Source organism: Piliocolobus tephrosceles, chromosome 5 (assembly GCF_002776525.5).
Source record: "Piliocolobus tephrosceles isolate RC106 chromosome 5, ASM277652v3, whole genome shotgun sequence".
Classification (NCBI taxonomy): Eukaryota; Metazoa; Chordata; class Mammalia; order Primates; family Cercopithecidae; genus Piliocolobus; species Piliocolobus tephrosceles.
This window is the reverse complement of record NC_045438.1, coordinates 73024554-73044390: the sequence shown is the minus strand read 5'-3', so window position 1 is coordinate 73044390 and position 19837 is coordinate 73024554. Positions and strand designations below refer to the sequence as shown.

Genomic DNA, 19837 nt, shown 5'->3' with positions numbered 1-19837 from the left:
ATCAAGCTCTGCCCAGTGAAGAACCACATCAGCCCAGGCCCCCTCGGCCAGCCAGGGGACCAAGAGTGCATCATTCTATTCCCAGCCATCCTCACCAGCCCACAGGTACACACTGCTCTCTGTGCTTCTCTTTTAGTGGTTTCCCAAATAAAATGATATCATTGTGTGTGCTAAATACAAAATCAGGTTTAAAATGTGCTCGTAATAAGAGGACTAGGAATACGAAGAGGAATAAGAGGGGTGAGAAAATGACAAATGTTCCACATATACAGGGAATGGATCAGAATCAGCGCTGTCAGCAGGTCTCTCAAACTCCTGACATCATTGGGTACACTGTTGAACCTCTGAGCAGTTTGTTCCTAAAGCAGCCTGTGACCCTGACCCGTTTATAAACAGAAGTGCTTCCTTGCTCAAAATCCCCGTTTTCTTACAGCACATTCAGAAATGCCAGCATCACTTGCAGCCAGGTGGTGAGGCTGAAGTATGTTCCATACTCTCTTCACATGGGCTCACCATGCTAAAAACAGTCAAGTACCAGTGATTAAGCAGAAAGACACATGCTTTTGAAAATTAGAGCATTTGGTTAAATGTGGGGACTGCAATCTACACATGGAAGCAAAGAAATCAACCAAAATTAAAACATAAATTAGTGAACCAACAGTGCTTTACTAATCATGCAAAAGGTAAGAACAGCAAATATAGAATAGAAGGTGTGGTACATTACCCAAAAGCCCTGCTAAAGACCGCATGTCCTTCTCCATCAGCATGTAAATCTCTTCCTCGGAGAAGCGGCCAATGCCGTGGCCGTGCATCTCGCGTTTCACAATTCCTTTCGTTATGTGGCACACGACCCACCTCAGCAGGTTGCTGAAGGGACCACCACCACTAAGAGAGAGCATCTTCCGGGTCTCATTGAGATTGTCCACCCACTGGCAATAAGCTAATGTCCTGGAATTGTGTGGAAACAAGTTACTACTGTGCATCAGGTACATATCAGCTCCACAGGATCACTTTAGAATGAGTCGTTCAGAATTTAGTACACTCTGGAGGAACTGAATAACTGCAGCTTTAATCAAGAGCAATCTGCATGGCAGCTATCACATCAGGCTCTAGTCAATGCCTAGACTTAAGGGGTTGTGGAAGAAATGGGAAAAAATCCCGATAAAGATGCCATGAGATCTTTCCTGGTACCCACCCTCAGACCTCTCCCCTCCCCTCCCAGTGCCACGTTTCTGCCTTCTCTCACGCAACCCCACAGTAGAAACCCACTTGAAACAAGTAGAAACCCACTTGAAAAGTCTTTGAGTCAGGAGAGTGAGCACTCATGGGGGCACAGAGCAGGAGGCGGTAGTGACAAGGGTGTTGGCATCATTCTCTTTCCTGAGCAAAAGGATGGTTCCACAGGTTTATGCTTGGTGTTCATTAATTAAGCTGCACATTTCTGTTTTGTATACTCTGCATGTGCATTTTACATTTCATGATATAAAAGAGTTAAAATAAAAAAGAAAGGAATTTTTGAAAGAAACCTTTTTGCCTTTTTAAAAAAAAGATACAGGGCCTTGCTATGTTGCCCAAGCTGGACTCTAACTCCTGGGCTCAAGTGATCCCCCGACACTAGCCCCCAGAGTAGCCATGACCACAGGCATGCACCACCACACCCAGCCTTTTTGCTTTTTTGATAGCACATTAGGGAGTAAGTGCACCTGTCCATCTTTACTATAAATTAAAATATTATGCAAATGATTTGTTCTCCAAGAAAATCAACTCTTTACCTCAGTTTGTTCTCAAGAACTCTAAAGGGAACACAACTGCTAATGGAACTTGGCTGAATCCTTTTTCCCGTCTAGGTGATCCTAGTGGTAAACTTGCTCATTCAGGTGCTCCTGAAAACAGTGTGATCCGTATGGAGGGGCCAGCAGCTGTTCACTGTTCAAATATTTTGCTGGCCACCACACCCAGGTCTTTGCTGATTTTATTCTCCAAACGGCAAGAATTTTTTTTGTTTGTTTGTTTGTTTTTGTTTTTGTTTTTTTTGAGACGGAGTCTCACTCTGTCGCCCAGGCTGGAGTGCAGTGGCCGGATCTCAGCTCACTGCAAGCTCCGCCTCCCGGGTTTACGCCATTCTCCTGCCTAAGCCTCCCAAAGAACTTTTTTTATGGCTAATAGTGTTGATAGATAGAAACTCAAAGGGTTTTCTACCAAAGGCTGAAGAGAATGTAGCTGTGTGGGAGTACAGGCATAAGACATTTTCATTTTTCCTCCCTGATGAGTAATAAAAGATGTATTGGCAATCACCTCTACTCTTAGTACTGGCTGATACAGCAGTAAAGGCCACTTCAAAAAATTCAGAAGCCAGGTGTGGTGGCACATGCCTGTAGTCCCAGCTACTCGAGAGGGCAAGGCAGGAGGATCGCTTGGGCCCAGGAGTTTGAGGCCGACCTGAGCAACACATAGTGAGACCACTGTATCAATAAGCAGAGGGTGAAGGTGTGCACATGAGGAGCATCGGCTGCCGGACAAACTGCAATCAATAAATAAAAATTTAGAAATAAAAAGAAATTCATGCAATTGGAAAGTGGCACAGCCAGAATGCTGCGTTTTTTTTTAAGGTTTTTTTTGTTTTTTTAATCAAAGGGCTGAAAAATATTTTGAGAGAGAACTCAAGGAATGATAGTAAATCACGGCTACAGTGAAATGCTGTTTTCCACCTCAAGGGTAAAAAAAAGGCATTTTGGTCATTTTATATAGTTCTGTTCTGTAAGGGTTCTCTGTTCTAAAAACAAATAAAAATAAGGAATAGATTTCTCTAAAATTGTTGGATTCCTGATTTTTACCAAAAAGTCTTACAGCCAATTTCAACACACTCCCTGTGCGGTAGCCATAGCTGTTCTTGACCACCTTGTTAAAAGAATGCCCACAAATCGGATTAGAAAGCTTTGTGTGCCTCTTTCAGTAAGTCTCCCAAAATAAAGTACTGAAGAATCAAGAAATAGTTTTTCCCCAAAACAGGAAGAAGTACATCACAATAGTGACTAATTAATGTGTATAGTCAGAGCATTCCATTGATCTTTCAATACAGAATATCTCGCATTTTTTCTAGTAAATTCTATATAGACATGGAAACGAAATGCTTTCCTACTTACTCCTTTTTTCACACCTGCAGTAATTAAGGTGGCAATTTTCACATTCCATTAGAATAATTCAGCACTTTGATTCTAATTGTACTAGGTCTACATTCACAACAAAAGAGTTACACAATCTTTTACCATTTTGGAAGTCAATGGTCTTAGGATAAAACTAAATCACTCTAAATTGAACATGATCAAGTAATAATAGCATACGAAAAGCATCTAAAGTGTAAAAATGCGGAATGTGTGGCTCTAAGCTGACAGGTTAGAAGGGGAAAAAAATCCTTTGTAGACAAATTACACAGGTTTGATCATAAGCGTAACTGATCAAGCTCACCGGGCAGAGCAGAGGGTGAAGGTGTGCACATGAAGAGCATCGGCTGCCTGACGAACTGCAAGAACTTCTGTAAGGGGCACGTGGGTACAGGCTGCATTTGGGGAAGCCCGGAAAAGGTGAGGCTGGAGGCGCAAGAAAGGGCTAGTCAGGACAGGCCTGAGGAAAGGGAGCTGAACTTTATTCCAAAAGGAAAGGTTAACTGCTGGAAGGCTTTAAACAGACAAGAAACATAGTCAGATTTGTGGCAATGTAAAGGAAGAACTGGAAGGTGGAGAAAATGCTGGCACGAAGGCCAGTTACCAGACCAGGCAAGAGATGATGCACTGCGTGAGGCAAAGGTAGAAGGAATCCATAGGAGAAACACTGCGACAGAAGGAAAAGAGTCTACTGGACTACAATGGATGTAAAGATTTATGGGTAAGGAGAAATTAGGCATTTTCTCCTAAAATGATAGTTTGAGTGGATGGTAATACCATTAACCAATACTAAATTGTACAAGGTAGAATATATTTGGAGGATGAAAGATTAGTTAACCTGTAGCATTTGAAGCTCCCACGGAACCCCTAAGTGAAGATGTCTAGAAGGCTGAGAACTCAGGAGATAGGTTGAGACTCCAGAGAGAGAACTGGTGAGCAAGGGCATGTTGGTGGTGGTTTAAAAGCTGTGAGAGGAGATGAGGTCTCCTTAGGAAGTTTCTAGAGTGTTGAGGAAACCACAGTTCAAGGGCAAGTTAGAAGATGTGAAGGCCAGGCTGAAAGAGGCAGCTTGGAGAGAAGCAGGGGCATATTTCTCTGTGCTTCAGAAAGACAGAGTGTTGTAATGGGTGAGGGGCTACAGAGTTTAGAGTTCCTGTCTGATGACTTCAGCCTCCTCCATAGCATGGGAAATGAGGGCGCACACACAAGGTGAAAACATTGCAGTGTGGAGAGTTTTAGGAGCAGCAGGCACGAAGGGAGAGGCAGCTGTTCTGTTCTTGGCAGGGAGGAGTCTCCGCCAGTGCAATGGTGTGGGGTTCTCTACCTGCAGCAGGCTGAGTGCAGGACACAGAAGAAGAAACACTGGCTTGATTCAGAATTTCACAGCTAGAAGTAACTTCAGAAACTGGTCTTCCTCTCTTCTCCTTCTATCTTGCTCTTGATTTTTCTTCCTCTCTTTCACTCTCGGTGCCCAATATGATCGACCAGTGTCAGGGAAGAGAAGTAAACGAGGGTCAGGCAGGTCTTTAAGGGCTGAGGCCAGTGAAATGTGTATAAACTTTAAATACCAAAGAAAATAGATGCTTCACAGATTCCTAAATCAACTACCACACATAGAAGACATCACATGGTATATGTTTCCATGTTATTGCAAACAAGAATCCACCTCCTCTCACAGCCAAGGTTCTTGAAAACTCTGTTCACATGGTTGGAGCCTCTATCCCAACTACTCCACCAAAATCACTCTTGTCCAAGTCAACAGTGCAACATCTAAATAAACCATCTTTCTATATTCTCGCACTCTCTAAAGTATCTGACACTATTGGCCTCTTTCTTGGAACACCCCCTTAGCTTAGACCTCTACTGCGTTTCCTTCCACCCCTTACATATTCCCAGGATCTCTATCTTCATTCCTCCTATCTTCCTACTCCACACTCGTGGAGCCATCTAACTCACACCTATTACTTTACACTCATGTCTCCCATACCCAGCCCTCTCTCCTGAGATCCATGGATCCTATGTGGAAGACCCTCAAGAACTGCAAACCAACATTTCCAAAATTGCACTCATCATCTTTGTTCCATTCAAACCTGATTCTCCTTGCCCAAGCCAGAATCCCAGGAGTTATTCTTCACTGCCCCCTCTCCCTCACTCCTGACAGCCAGTCACCCTGTGAATTTGCCCTTTCTCCAACTCCATAAACACTGCAGTTCAGCCCTTCATTATTTCTTAACTACAAGGAACATGGCCTCCTACCAGGTCCCCTGACATCCCCTCAAGGCCCTTCAGAAATCCATTTGCTCCGGTGTATACAAAGAGCTTCCTAAACACGAACCTAATCATAACACTAATGCTTCTTAGAGTCATTCATTAACTCCCCACAGCTCCTTTGTATGGCATGCCAGCCCCTCCCCCAGTCTAACCCCTCTATGACCTGGCCCTTCTCGGGCCCCATCTCCCAGCACTGACTCCCATGCACCCTATGCACAAGCCATAGAGAATTACATGAACCTCCCTACTATAGACTGAACGTTCATGTCCCTCTAAAATTCACGTGTTGAAATCTAACCCCTAGTATGTTGGTATGTGGAGGGACCTTTGGGATATGATTAGGTCATAAGGGTGGAGCCCTCATAAATGGGCTAGTGCCCTTATAAAAGAGACCCCAGAGAGCTGCCTTGCCCCTTCCACCATATGAGGTTACAGTGAGAAAGATGACCATCTATGAACCAGGAAGCTGGCCCTCACCAGACACCAAATCTACTGATGCTTTAATCATGGACTCACCAGATTCTGGAGCCATGAGAAATAAACTTCTGTTCTTTATGAGCCACCCAGTCGAAGGTATTCTGTTATGGCAGCCCAAACGGCCTAATATACTCCCCAAATGCTTCCTTCTTTCCTCTAAATTTCTGCAGATGTTGCTCCCTCTGCCTAGACATCCTAATCTTTCCCTACCACCAGCCCCTTCATCTGCCACTCCAACTGTCCTTGGATTCCATTTTGACAATACCTCCTCCGCAAAGCCTTCCCCTCTTCTCTCCAGTAGTAGCTGGCTGCCTTCCCTTGGTTCTTCAAACCCTTCTCCAGCACTAACCATTGCAAAGGCTTGATGTCTCCCTCCAGCCTTTGAGTCACTTGATAACAAGTGTACATACCACCCTGGCCACTAACAGTCATTCATTAAGTTTGCAGAAATAATGAATTATTGATTAAACAAAAAAAGGCTTTGCTTTTGAGCCAGCTACTGCTAAGTAGTGTTTCTAAGGGATGACACATACATAGAAAAATGGGAAAAGAGACAAAGAGATGTGCCTATGGAAAATGAAGAAGGGGCTGCCAATTTTCTCTTGAAATCCACAGCTCTTCACTCTCCACTGGGAGGAGGCCCATTGCAAAAGGAATCATGAATCATTAACAGGAGAGGACAGGGAGGGTCAATTTGGAAAGCAGACAAGGCTTAACAATTAATCTATCATTCTGAGAATCTATTTCAAGAAGTTGAAATACTCATTTTCCTTATCACAACGAATGTATCTAATCTATTCTGCAAAAATAGGGTCAAAGAGATTTTTTAAAAGACTATCTTAGAACAGAGGAACAAAACCTGCTCAAAAATGTTTAAAGGTGAACAAGAAAATAGTCACAGAGAAGCTGACCCCTGATATTTTAATGAAGATATCACTCATTATAACTTAATACCTGGCCCATGATAGAAATGAATATTTATTAAGTGGGAACCCATAACAAACTCCAATCTGATGACTGAGTATCAACACCTGGACTTCCAAATCATGAGCATGCCTTTCTCTGCATAGGGCTACATCCTTGCTTTCTTTTGCTTATGCTCTGAATATCTACTCAAGAATATAGGAGCATATGATATGTTTCTGTAGTTTCACCAAGTTTCACAAGCATTAGATCAACCCCTCCAAACAGGGGCCCTCACTACATCTAAAACTGGGGTGGGGAGAAAAGAAAGAAAAGGAGAACATATGAACCAAGCTATAATCAGAAAGAGTAGTCTCTTGGCTTTTAGAAAAGATCTTCTTGGTTAAGTCAATTCATGAAAGTATCCCATCTCCTGAACTACACTCAAAATTTTAAAATTATGGCTAACCTAGAAGCGAGCTTGAATTCACTGTTCTTATGCCTGTGTGCGTGCGTGCATGCACACACATGTGCACACACACACACAGGCATTAGAACAATTAATTTTTGTTATTTTTTTTAGAGACATGGTCTCACTCTGTTGCCCAGGATGTAGTGCAGCGGCGCGATCACGGCTCACTGCAGCCTTGAACTCCTGGGCTCAAAAGGTCCTCCCGCCTCAGTCTCCCAAGTAGCTGGGACTACTGATGTGTGCCACCACACCTGGCTGTTTTGTAGAGAAAGGGTTTTGCCATGTTGACCAGGGTGATCTCGAACTCCTGGGCTCAAGCAGTCCTCCCACCACAGCTTTACAAAGTGCTGAGATTACAAGCATGAGCCACCATGACTGGCCCTAATGCCTATATTTTTATGGGGGAAAATATTATAAATAACTAGATAGTCTGAAAATGATACTCATATGGGATTGAAAGACTCTGAAGACGCTCGCTGACATCCCCAAAGGGGCAGTATGTCACACTGAAGAAGCTGTAGTGTGTGTTACCCAAAATCAGTTTCATTCCAGTAATTTGACCCTGTGTCAAGCTGACTTCTCTTTACACCAGGTTCTCTGTACTTAAGCATTCAGTAGAACAAAGGGGATTTTTTAAAACTGTGTTCATGATCTTCAATAATAGTTTTTATAATGCAAGGGGGACATCAGTGTATAGATTTCAAGTGGAAGAAAAGCCACTTTAGAGTTGAGTCTGTTTATTTGAATAGACCTAAAACAGTTTCGGAATTATGTGAAGTAACACAACAATGCTAGCTTTCCATTGCCTTTGCTTTTCATAAAATCATGCCTGGGGTGTTTTTAAGGTTTCAGGCCAAAATAAACATATGAAAACTCCACATAATTGAATCTATTGAGTCAAACAAGGTAGGTTTATTAAATTTCCTCTCCTGGCTCTGTGAGTATAGACACAACCCCGGAGCTCACTGACTGTTAGAATTTAACAAGATATCATGGAAAGCTCATACCTGTAATATTTTCCTACATATTTTGGTCAGATCAATATATGCTGGACCTCAGCTTCCACAGGTAGGCATTTTGTGTGTGGCCTTGGAACCAGAAGAGGGGAGGAGGGGAGGCACCTGAGGGAAGAGTATCTGAAGATTCTCTGCCCGGGGCATGGGGAAAGGAGGGTCTTTTCTCCATTGGGATTTAGAGCTCTCTTAAAGCCTCTTCAGGGTTTCCCCAAAGCAAGAAGTTGGCTAAAGGCTTGAGAACCTTAAGAAACAGATTTGTTTTTCCTTCTGCTACTAGGGACTAAATGGAACTGCGGGAATTAGCAGCGTTGCTTTGAAAGTTTATTAGATATGTGCATCTCAGTCAAGACCTTTCCTCCCACCTTCACTGTTTTTTCCTCAAATTAACCATTGAGAAGACATAAGCAAGAAATAATAGCTAACTCCTCCAACATTTTTCAAATTAAACAGTGAATTAGAGAAATAAAATTGTCCTTAGAAGAGTCTACATATGACCCAAAGAGATCCGCAAGCCTTTGGGAATTTGCAGTCCACAAAATTAAGATCCTTTCCCATGGGGTACCACCCCCCAACTCTTGCCCCCACCCCTCACCCCGCCCACACTCCACCCCACATGGAGTATCAGCTCGGGGCTGGTGAAGGGAGAGATGGAAAGGTCAGGGAAGGGATGAACTTTTAGCAGGGAATAGTTATATAAAATGATATGTACACACACACAGAACAAAAAGTAGTCATGTGTGGTAGCTGGAAATGTTGCTGGGTCAAAAACTTTCTAATGGGAATACATATTTTCTAAACCATTATGGAAATCAAAGAGTTGTAGCCAAAGTGACAACTAAAATGTATGGCTTTCAGCTTTTCAGACAGCTAACAAAGCGACAGCTCTGGCAATCAATGGGCCCATCAATCAAATGAGGTAGTGCCTTGGAGGGCTGATGTCGAGGGAAGGCACATGGGTCAAGGGGCCTTGTGCGGGTCCTTCCTTTCCCTTCATAGCGGCAGAACTGACTGGAGCCTAGTAAGCAAGTGTGATGGGCTCTTCGCGAGGCTTTTCTCAGAAGCTAAGTTTTTCCTGGAAGCTACGCATGTCAGACGCAGTCATGCATTCTGGTTCCACTGTGACTGCTGCACACTTTGGGAGGGGAGCCCCAGCAGTTCCCCACCACTATTACAAGGAAAAGACCAGGTTCGTTCCATGAACACTGAGTCTGATTACTTCCATACTGATCTGTACCCCTGTCTTCAGCCTCTCCCCAGCCCCCTCCTTGCTCCCCATTCTATCACCACTTTAGCGAGGAGGGGGTAGAAGTGGAGCTTAGGTCAGCCCTGGAATAAACTGGGCAAGAATCAAAAGTAGAAGGAGAAAAAGAAGAGGGTCACTTAAAATCCGCGAGATAGGAACAGCAAGTTCTCCATTTACAAAGAGAGGGAATAAATGAAATAGGGAGAGGAGGAAGAGGAAGAACCTTCTCCAATCAACCCCCACACTGAGGATATCACTCAGCGGGAGAGGTTTAATAAAAGCTACTGGGTCAGCATCTGCCTGCAGATAACAATTAATGCCAAAAACGGTGGGCTTAACAATTCTTAATTCAATCTTTGGAAAAAGATAAAGTTTGCAGAAATCAAGAGAAACTTTCTCTAGCTATCGGGGTGTAGAGAAAGGTGCAGAAACTCCAGAAAACGGATGAAAGAAAAATTTTAAAAACCAGATGACTAATGAGTTTGTAAAGCAAGAACCATAACTGCTTAACTCACATGGTACCACTGCCAGCTCAAGGCTACAAAAAACAGAACAGGGAAAACTCATCAACTCGTGTGATGCTTCAAACTTGGGGAATACAACCTAGGACTTTGCAATCAAGCCAAAGAAAATCCAGAAAGGAGTAGCATGCTTTACTCCTGGAATACACAGAAGCTCTTGTTATCTATGGACAACTGACCCTAGGAATTTTATCTTGACTTAGTCTTCCGTTCCCTCCTCTGAGTCTCTGACATAATATTACTTTAATTCAACAGTTTATACAGTATTGGTAAAAAGCCCTGAGTCCAATCAATTGAACTATCTTCCTCAACTCAGTGAGTTCTAGTCTAGATCAACGCCCATCAAATTATAGTCCACAGGCTAAGAAGTTTTTACATTGTTAAATGGTTGAAAAAAATCAAAAGAAGGATATGGTACATTAAATGAAATTCAAGTTTCAGTACCCATAATAAAGTTTGAGTGGAACACGGTCATGCTCATTTGCTGGCATACTCTCTATAGCTACTTCTGTGATAAAACAGCAGAGCTGACTAGTTGCAAAAGAGCCGTACAGCCAGCAAAGCCTAAAATATTTACTGGCTGGTCCCATACAGACATGGTTTGCTGACCCCTCGTCTAGGTAACCAGAAACTTAACGGTCATAACAACTTTGACGACTGAGCCACTCATTTCATCCGAAACTGTTAAGGTAGAAAACTGTTGAAAAGGTATAAAGAGGATCTGAAAAGTAAAACAGAACTTGAGGCTTACTTCGAAAGGACGGGGACACTCCAGAGGGGACTCACCAGTAGAAGTGCTCCTCCACCATCTTGGTCACCGCTCTGGAGATGGCTCTTTCATGAGGGCCAAGGTTTTTGTTTAAATTCACTCCAAGTTTCTCTTCCAGAAAGTCAATTATGAATTCTGTGCCAGAAACTTTTTCATGATTATATTCAATCCAAGGCATTTTCCCTTGAGCAGAGAGTTTTCCACCAAAATAGTTCTAAGCAGAGTACATTTTTAAAAAGAGAAAAGCAATATTGTATTTAAATTCCACTGTATGATTAATAGAAACAAACATTCCAACCTTATGTTTGATAGTGACAGTACTATTCAAGTGAATGAACTCAGGGCATAAACTCCTAAGACAATACATAGTTACTCTAGGAAAAAACTTGTTTAACCGCACATAAAGATATCACTTTATTCTCCCATCAATTCAATCATGGACTTTGGCTTATCATGGAAAAGAAAAAAAAAAAGACCCCAGGGGCAAGGGATGATGGGGGTAGGGGGTAGCAGATTGAAAGGGCTGAAATGACCCTGGTAATAGTCAGTCTAGTTTTAATGTACAAACAATTCAAAAACTCAAAAAGGGAAAATAAACCACAAGGAGACCTGTATTGACTGGACAACTAACCAAAGACCTCACGTGAAAACCAGTATCTCACACCTGAATAATAATACCACTACACTGTAAATGAACGGTCCCCCAAAATTATAATGCTTAGGTGTAACAAAGTATGTACAACAGACTCAGCTACTGTGTCTCTTAAAAAATGCAGGTTCCTGCCTGGACTTCTGTATCAGAATCCCGGGGATAGTGCCCAGAAATATGTGTTTTTGACAAACTGTCATTGGTAGAGAGAATAATGGGGATTTGGGCTGATCTCTGCCTCCTGGTGTCTTGATATTTTATCTCATTGCTTATTCTAAAGAATAAAAGTAGGTCTAACCTCAAAAAGGGTAATTACTATTGGGGATGTTACAGGGGCTGCTGTTAGTCATACTGCCTTTGTGCAATTTAGAAAATAGAACTTCCTCTGGGTGGAAATGGTCCATTAGGTTTGCGGCTTGGCAAACAGAACTGGATCAAGATTTCACCCCCACCCTTTGGCCAGGCACTGTTGTGCAGTGAGCAACCTGCACAACCATACATTATCCCGCATGTTAAACAAGAAAAATGTCACCTACTTCTAGAAGTTGTTAATACACCTAACATTCTTGTAATCTGTATACTAAAGGTGTAAACTTACCACATACTATAGCCCCTATTTCAGATTTCTCTTGATGCCATCCACATCCTCTTAACACATCCCTTTCTGGACTCTTGTCATTCTCAGATGCAATCTATCCTCCACACTGCCACCAGAGGGAACTGTTTACAATGCAAATGAGACCCAAGAAGGCTGCTGCTCAAAATTATCCAATGGCTTTAATAGCTCTAGTCTACAAACTACCCCTTTTCACACAGCAATCTAGACCCACATCCACCATCTAGCCACTACCCACCTGCCCGGTCTCATTGGCTATCTAAGTCCCTCTGGTCTCCTGAATTCCAACTGTCCCCACCCAGCCAGATTAAGGTGTTTGCCCACCTCCCTGACTTTGTGCACTCTTCACCTTTTACAGGAATCCTTTTCTCCACCCTCTGTAAAGTCATATCGATGCTTTTTAAAAAAAAAAAATCAGTTAAAATCTCACCTTGTTATGTAACTATTTCCCCAAGATACAACCATTATTTTCCCTTCCTCTGTGCTTCCACTGTACATTGTGTAGTCCCCTACCCTTACAGAGTAACTATTTACACATCGGGCCTTCCCTCTAGACCACCCTTTCCCCTGAGAACTTGTTACATGTTTATCTTGACTACTTTTTAAAATAGAATAAAAATTGTAGAAAGTAAAAAGTTTCCTCTTCAAAGTTCCCCTTCTTGTTAACGAATAAATCATAAGTGTTAGAAATAATAGTTTCTTTAAAAGACTTTCTTCAAGCCTCCTTGCTTTGTGCTAGTAACTCTTTGTTAAGTCCTATCCTATGTAACTGTTGGACGTGCTCATAGGCACGTTCCAGCTCACAGCCTATGCCCCTTCCTTATTTGGAAATGTTATTGCTTCCTCAAACCTTTCATAAGCAACTTCTTCGTTCTTCCTTGCACTTAACTATTTAGGAAAGTTTTAGGCTATTAGCAAATCAGGTATCAGTTTAAGACTGTGAGGCCCCACTCCAGCCAATGAATGCAGGACACAGCAGTACAGACAACCCAAATGCATAAGGGATAAATATGTCTGCTTTTCCTTTGTTAGGTGTGCTCTCGCCATTGTTCCATATGCAACTGAGCACCCTTTCTGCAGAAAGTAAAGATGGCCTTGCTGAGAGATCTTTTGTTTCTGTGCTGACTTTCCTTCGTAGCACCGATTATCTATTTCTAACAATTTTGGTATTTCTAACAAAATTAATAATCAATTCTTATGGAAATGGAAGTTCTAGTATGTTTTCACAATCAACAATTATATTTTGATTGCTAGGTAAAAAGCAAGAGACAACATTTTAGAGACACTCTGATTACATCTAAGTAAACATACATGAATGAAAAAGCATAAAAAAAAAAAAAAAGGAGAGACTCACAAACATGTCACAAGTAATTGGGAAGACTATTGGTGAGATGCCGAGGACCTTTTTTTCCCATACATTTCAATTTTTCTAAATGTGGTTGTATAATTTTTAAAATAAAAAAAAATTTACAGAGACGGGCGTCTCACTATGTTGCCCACGCTGGTCTCAAACTCCAGGGCTCAAGCAATCTGCCTGCCTCAGGCTTCCAAACTGCTGGGATTACAGGCATAACTACGATGCCTGGCCCAAAAAATGTATGTTAAAAATGTTGATTTTTTTTTCTTTTTTTTTACTTTTAATTTTTCCTAAATATTTTTATTTCTAAAAAATTGAGACAGGGTCTTGCTGTGTTGCCCTGGTGGATCTTGAACTCCTTGTGATCCTCCTTCCTCAGCCTCCCAAGGTGCTGGGATTACAGGCATGAGCCACCACACCTGGCCAAAAATAATTTTTCTTAACTTCTTTACATCTATTGAAGAATTCCTAGACTATTTTTATTTAAGCAATTAGACTCTGACTAATCCACTGAGGGTAGTTTCTGAAAGTAATTTTGAGAAGATAAATAGGTAAATCCTCCGTATTTTTTCCAAGCTGATGTTTCCTTCTGCAAGTCTGTCCCAGGTGAGACTGATGCAGTCACACATACGCTACATTATTAGCATGGCAGTGAAGGCCAGAGGCTTTGGGTTTCAAAATCTCATTCCATCATTTATTCACTGAGTGACCCTGGACCTCCCTGGGTCTCCCTTAACCCTCCCTGGACCTCAATTTCCTCATCTGTAGAGTGGGGATAATAACCATTGCTAGGATGAAGTGAGAAGATGCGCAGTGCCTTCATCAGAAGTATTTTGAGATGAAGAACTTGAGACTCTAAGAGAGATGCCAGAGTCTTGGGACTCTGATTTGATATACTGTACCCATAGGTTTTAGGTAAATATCTATCTATTATATTCACTCCGCCCTGGAGCTATCTTGAATCATCTTCCACTGGCTAAATTTGAAATAATTTGAGCAGTCTGTGTGGATTATGACACATTGAAGAAATCCACACACCCAATATCTATTTAGTTTTGAAGAAGAATGTCCTTATTTTTCGGAGCTGCATGTTGAAGTATTGCAGGGTGATGTGTCAGGATTTCTGCAACTTACTTTAAAATGGTTTATCAAAAACATTGTTCACAATTGTAGATGTAAAGGGGGGGAAGCAAAGGAGAAGACGTATTAACCATTCACAATCTAGGTAAAGGGCATGGGGGTGTGCACTGTACTATCCTTTTGTCTGCAACTTAGAAAAAAAAAGATGCAGGAGGGGAGACAAGATCAGCAAATAAATACAACATCAAAAGTTCGGGCTGACAGTCGAGGCAGAGAGCTCCAAAAGAAACATTTTCTTTTTTCTTTCTCTTACTTAAAAAGAATTCTTTTGTGAAACGTATGCTTCTTATACAACTACTTATATCAAATGCTGTAGGTGTCTTTATATATGTCTGAAGAAATGTAAGGAAGAAAAGTCAAACATATCAGTTATGATAATAATCTCCAGCTTGTAGGATATCAAGTAATTTTCACTTTCCACATACATTGTTTTGTACTGTTTGGAATTTTTCTAAGGACCATATATCATCTATACATAATCAGAAAATACAGTAAAGCTATTTTTGTGTTTTTCAAAAATTAACCACATCCCTAGGACCTCCCTGTACATTGTTTGCAATTTCCTATAAGTCTACCATTATTACAAAATAAAAAGATTTTAAAATTGAACTCCCAATATCCAATATTCATATCTTGATAGAGTAAAATAATAGTAACTGTGTTCAATACATTGAGCTTTTTTTAAAAAATAAGCCTTTTGATTTCCTAACTAATGGTCATCAAATATTCATTCCCATTCCATTTAGGTTAAAAAATTCAAGAGCTTCTAATATAAAGTCATGATCTGAGGAACATGGCATTTTAATCTTTTTTTAAAATGGCATAGGCAAAAGAAGGGGCAGAGGGTACAGCTCCCTGGGTCAATGACAAAATATTTCTCTACTGATCAATCCAAGAAATGAACTCTCCAGCACTCCCCAGACACCCACTGCATCAATATAAATCCCACTAAGGGAACAGGAATCAGGGTACCACCAACCCCTGCAACAGAGCATCCCTTTCTAAACCACAGCACCATTTTGTTTTTTGCCTAAAATCTGTCACCCCCCGAGCATCGCCCACTCCATTTATCTTCCATAGAAACCTCAGAGAAGAAAAACAGCCCTATACAATTCTTTCTTTAAAAATATACTTAATAAGAAATATAATTTTGGAAGGGGTAAGCACGCCCCTTCTTGAAGACCTCCGTAATGGCTGCAGGCTTCACAGCAAGGCATAGTCCCGCTGCTCCAGTTACACTAACTACAGGTAGCTGCTCTAAAATGTGAAGAAAGGTAGATACGCTGCAGGTAAAGACAGGTCGGCAGCAGTCAGGGCTTGATGGCTTGAAGGGCAGAAAGGAAAGTGCAGAAAAGCCTGGCAGCTGCTGCAGCCACCACAAACGACAGGATTATTTTATCAAAGGTGGGGGAGCACAAAAGATCTTGAAAGTAGTCAGAGACAGCAGTGCACAAAATTCAGATTTTGGACTCCCACTGCCCCAAAGCTGTCCTGGCTAAGTGAGGCAATCTGGTCAAGAGTGATGATGGAATAGAGACAGGTAGCTGTTGGGTAGCAATCTCTTCCTTCAATTTGAGTCTCCAAGTGACACACATCTTCAAGTGCTGACTGCCAACACGAAGCTGAACAACAATCTCTCAAATATGAACCAATGCATTTAGATGCTGCAGGCCTTGTTTCCTCCACTGCTGTCTTCGCAAGTCCTAAGTAATCTCCCTGCCGCTCTCTCTGGACTCCCCTCGTGCATTCCAGTTACCAGTTACGAAGATCCCCTTTCTAATCTCTTTCTGTTCCCAAACGTCCCATGTCCTCCCTGATGCCCCAATCCGAAGTCTGGACTCGGTGCCACTTCACCATGTCCCCAAAGGACCTGCATTATAGCACTTACTAAACTAAAGCATGTCAACCATGTTGTCCCAGCATTGCCTGAGAAGGATCACTGCCACCCCCTTCCCCTCTTCTCTACAGAAACTGGCTCAAAAAGCACAGGCTATGGGGAATCAGGAGCTGGAGGGGTAATATCATTATCGGGGCAGGCAAAAGCTTGGCTGACTGGGGAGCCCACCCCCTCCAACCTCCCAGTTGGTCTCTTACAACCTGAGGAGAATACCTCCTCCCAGTGTTGCTGCTTTGTAAGAGTCTAAAGATGAACCCCAGAGCTGCAGGAGCCGTTTGGGGGAGTGGCAGCAAATCAAAAGGACCAGAGTAGTTTGGGGATGCCTGAGGCTCACCTCCCTTCTTTTTTTAAACTCCCCCAGAGGTACAGGACCTGTGGCCTGGGCTTTAGCCCTTGTCCGGTACAAATTCCCAGGCAGAGAAGTTGACATCCCTGGCAAAAGGAACTCTCGAACCAAAATAACTAGATAAGTACTACTACTATGAGAAGGGCAATGCACTGAATTATATGACATGAAGCAGAATTATTGGGACAGACCAAAAAATTTAAGTAACATAACAAATATCCTCCAATGGATAAAGGAAGAGATTACTAATACAAACTAAAAGAAAACATTAAGAAGAAAAATACAAAGGTTGAAATAAAGAACACAATAGATGGGGTAAACAGCATGATGGATACAAAAACAAACAAACAAACAACAACAACAAACACACACAGGGCAACGCAAAGGAAGCTCAGCGAGAGGAACGCTTCCAGAAAGAAGCAGAAAAGAATTCAAGTAGAGAGTAGAGAGATATAGAAAATAGAAGCAGAGGTTCCAAAATCCAGATAATAGGGAACAGGGAAGAGGAAGGGGAAGAAAAACAAACATAAAAGAAAAGGAAATATTTTAAGAAAATTGATCATTAATTCTCCAGAATTCAAAAGAGATGAAAGACCTCAGATAATAAGAGTTTATAAAGGACCAAACAGGATATATAAAGACCCACACCAACACATGCCATATTTAAACTTGAGAATATTAAGATTAAATACAAACTCCAAGATAATTTAGAAAGAAAGAGAAAGAAGAATGAGATTAACATGAATTCTTTTTTTCTTTTTTTTTTTTTGAGACAGGGTCTCACTCTGCCTCCCAGACTGGAGTGCATTGGCGCGATTTTGGCTCACCATAACCTCCACCTCCCCAGTTCAAGCGATTCTCCTGCCTCAGTCTCCCAAGTAGCTGGGATTACAAGCACATGCCACTACCGCCCAGCTAAGTTTTGTTTTTGAGACAGAGTCTCGCTCTGTCACCCAGGCTGGAGTGCTGTGGCACTATCTCGGCTCACTGCAGGCTCTGCTTCCCGGGTTCATGCCATTCTCCTGCCTCAGCCTCCTGAGTAGCTGAGACTACAGGCGCACGCCACCTCGCCCAGCTAATTTGTTGTATTTTTAGTAGAAACAGGGTTTCACCGTGTTAGCCAGGATGGTCTCGATCTCCTGACCTTGTGATCCACCTGCCTCAGCCTCCCAAAGTGCTGGGATTACAGGCGTGAGCCACTGCGCCCGGCCTAATTTTTGTATTTTTAATATAGATGGGGTTTCACCATGTTGGCCAGGCTGGTCTCGAACTCCTGACCTCAAATGATCCACCGGTCTCAGCCTCCCAAAGTGCTGGGATTACAGGCATGAGCCACCATGCCCAGACTAATATTTTTAAAATATAGAAGGAAAAGAACTTTGAACACAAATTTATCAAATGTGAGAGTATAATAACAATATTCTCAGGCATGCAAAGCCACTGAAGGTTTGCCACGTAAAGACTCACTCTAAAAATATTCATCAGGGAAGTTCTCAAATAAAAAGATAAATCCTTTGGAATAAGATATATGGTAAATAAGGCTAGTCAAATAACATAGTAAAGTTTGTTGTCTAAAAAGGATAAAAAAGAAAGGAAAAGAACTGCTAAAATTCCATTTTCTCTTTTTTTTTTTTTTTTTTTGACAGAGTCTGGTTCTGTTACCCAGGCTGGAGTTGCAATGGCACGATCTTGGCTCACTGCAACCTCTGCCTCCTGGGTTCAAGCAATTCTCCTGCCTCAGCCTCCCAAGTAGGTGGGATTACAGGTGCACGCCACCAGGCCTGGCTAATTTTTGTATTTTTAGTAGAGATGGGGTTTCACCACATTGGCCAGGCTGGTCTTGAACTCCTGGTCTCAAGCGATCCACCCGCCTCAGCCTCCCAAAGTGCTAGGATTACAAACGTGAGCCACTGTGCCCGGCCGAAAAACTCCAGAATTAAAATCTTAGACAACAGCAACATAACTGGGATGAGGGCTGGGAAGAAAGGGAGAGACCCAAGGTATACGTAAACTGCTAATGTGTTTGTATTATAACAGAATAAATACAGACTTTAATACATTTAACAAATTAATGAGCATAAACACAAATTTGGGTCTTAAGAGTAACTACAATAACAACAAAAATATAATTTGTTTTAAATGAGAAAAAAATTATTAGAAAGCAGGAAATGAGAAAAAATTTTAAAATGAAGTATAGTAAAGAGAAAAATATTAAATAAGATATCTAATTTCTAATATCTATTAGAAATAAGTTCTAATAAACCAATCATTTCAATAAGTGTAAATGGATTAAAGTTGCCAATTAAAAGACTCTCCAATTAGACATAAGCAAGAAACAAATACAAAAAGAGAGAGGGAGAGAAAGAGAGAGGATGAAGAAAGATATCCTAAGCAAATAAGAACCAAAAGAAGGCTGGAGAATCTATCTCGATATCTGATAACACAGAATTCAAGTTTTTAAAAAAATCGTAAGAGATATCAATGGATGATACATACTAGAAAAATAAACAAGAGTGAAAGATGTGAACTTTTATATGTACCTAACAATGTAACCTAAAATATATAAAACTCTAACATAAAGCAAGAACTGACAGAATGACAGGAAAGAGACAAATCAACAAATACACTTGAATATTTTAACATGCTCCTTTCAGAAGCTGCTAGAACCAGCAGACAAAAAATAAGCAGAAATATAGAAGGTCTAAATAATACACCAAACGTGTTTAAGCAAGTAGATATATAGAGAGCTCTATATCCAAACAGAGCATATGTAATTATTTTCAACATTTTTAAAAAGTAACTACAAACCAGGCTAAAGCTTCAGTAAATTCCAAGGAATCAGTAACACAGAGACTATCTTCTCTGACCATAAAATTAAAAATGATAACAAAAATCAAAGCTTAAAATAATTCCATATGGCTAGAACTTGGTTAAAAATAAAAACATAAGTGAACTTTTAAAAAAATACATAGAATTGAATGACTATGAAAACACAGCAT

The 19837-nt window shown here is 41.4% G+C and overlaps 1 protein-coding gene across 4 annotated transcripts in view; it reads right to left on the bottom strand.

Moving 5' to 3' along the window:
* FAXC (failed axon connections homolog, metaxin like GST domain containing) overlaps positions 1 to 19837 on the bottom strand; it is a 77893-nt gene that overhangs the window by 49972 nt on the left and 8084 nt on the right. For all 4 annotated transcript variants that reach the window (XM_023205890.2, XM_023205889.1, XM_023205891.1 and 1 more), the window contains 2 exons: positions 10851 to 11047; positions 725 to 948 (listed from right to left, as the gene is read on the bottom strand). In XM_023205890.2, coding sequence (XP_023061658.1) covers positions 725 to 948; positions 10851 to 11047 — 421 coding nt within the window. The remainder of the gene's footprint in view (positions 1 to 724; positions 949 to 10850; positions 11048 to 19837) is intronic.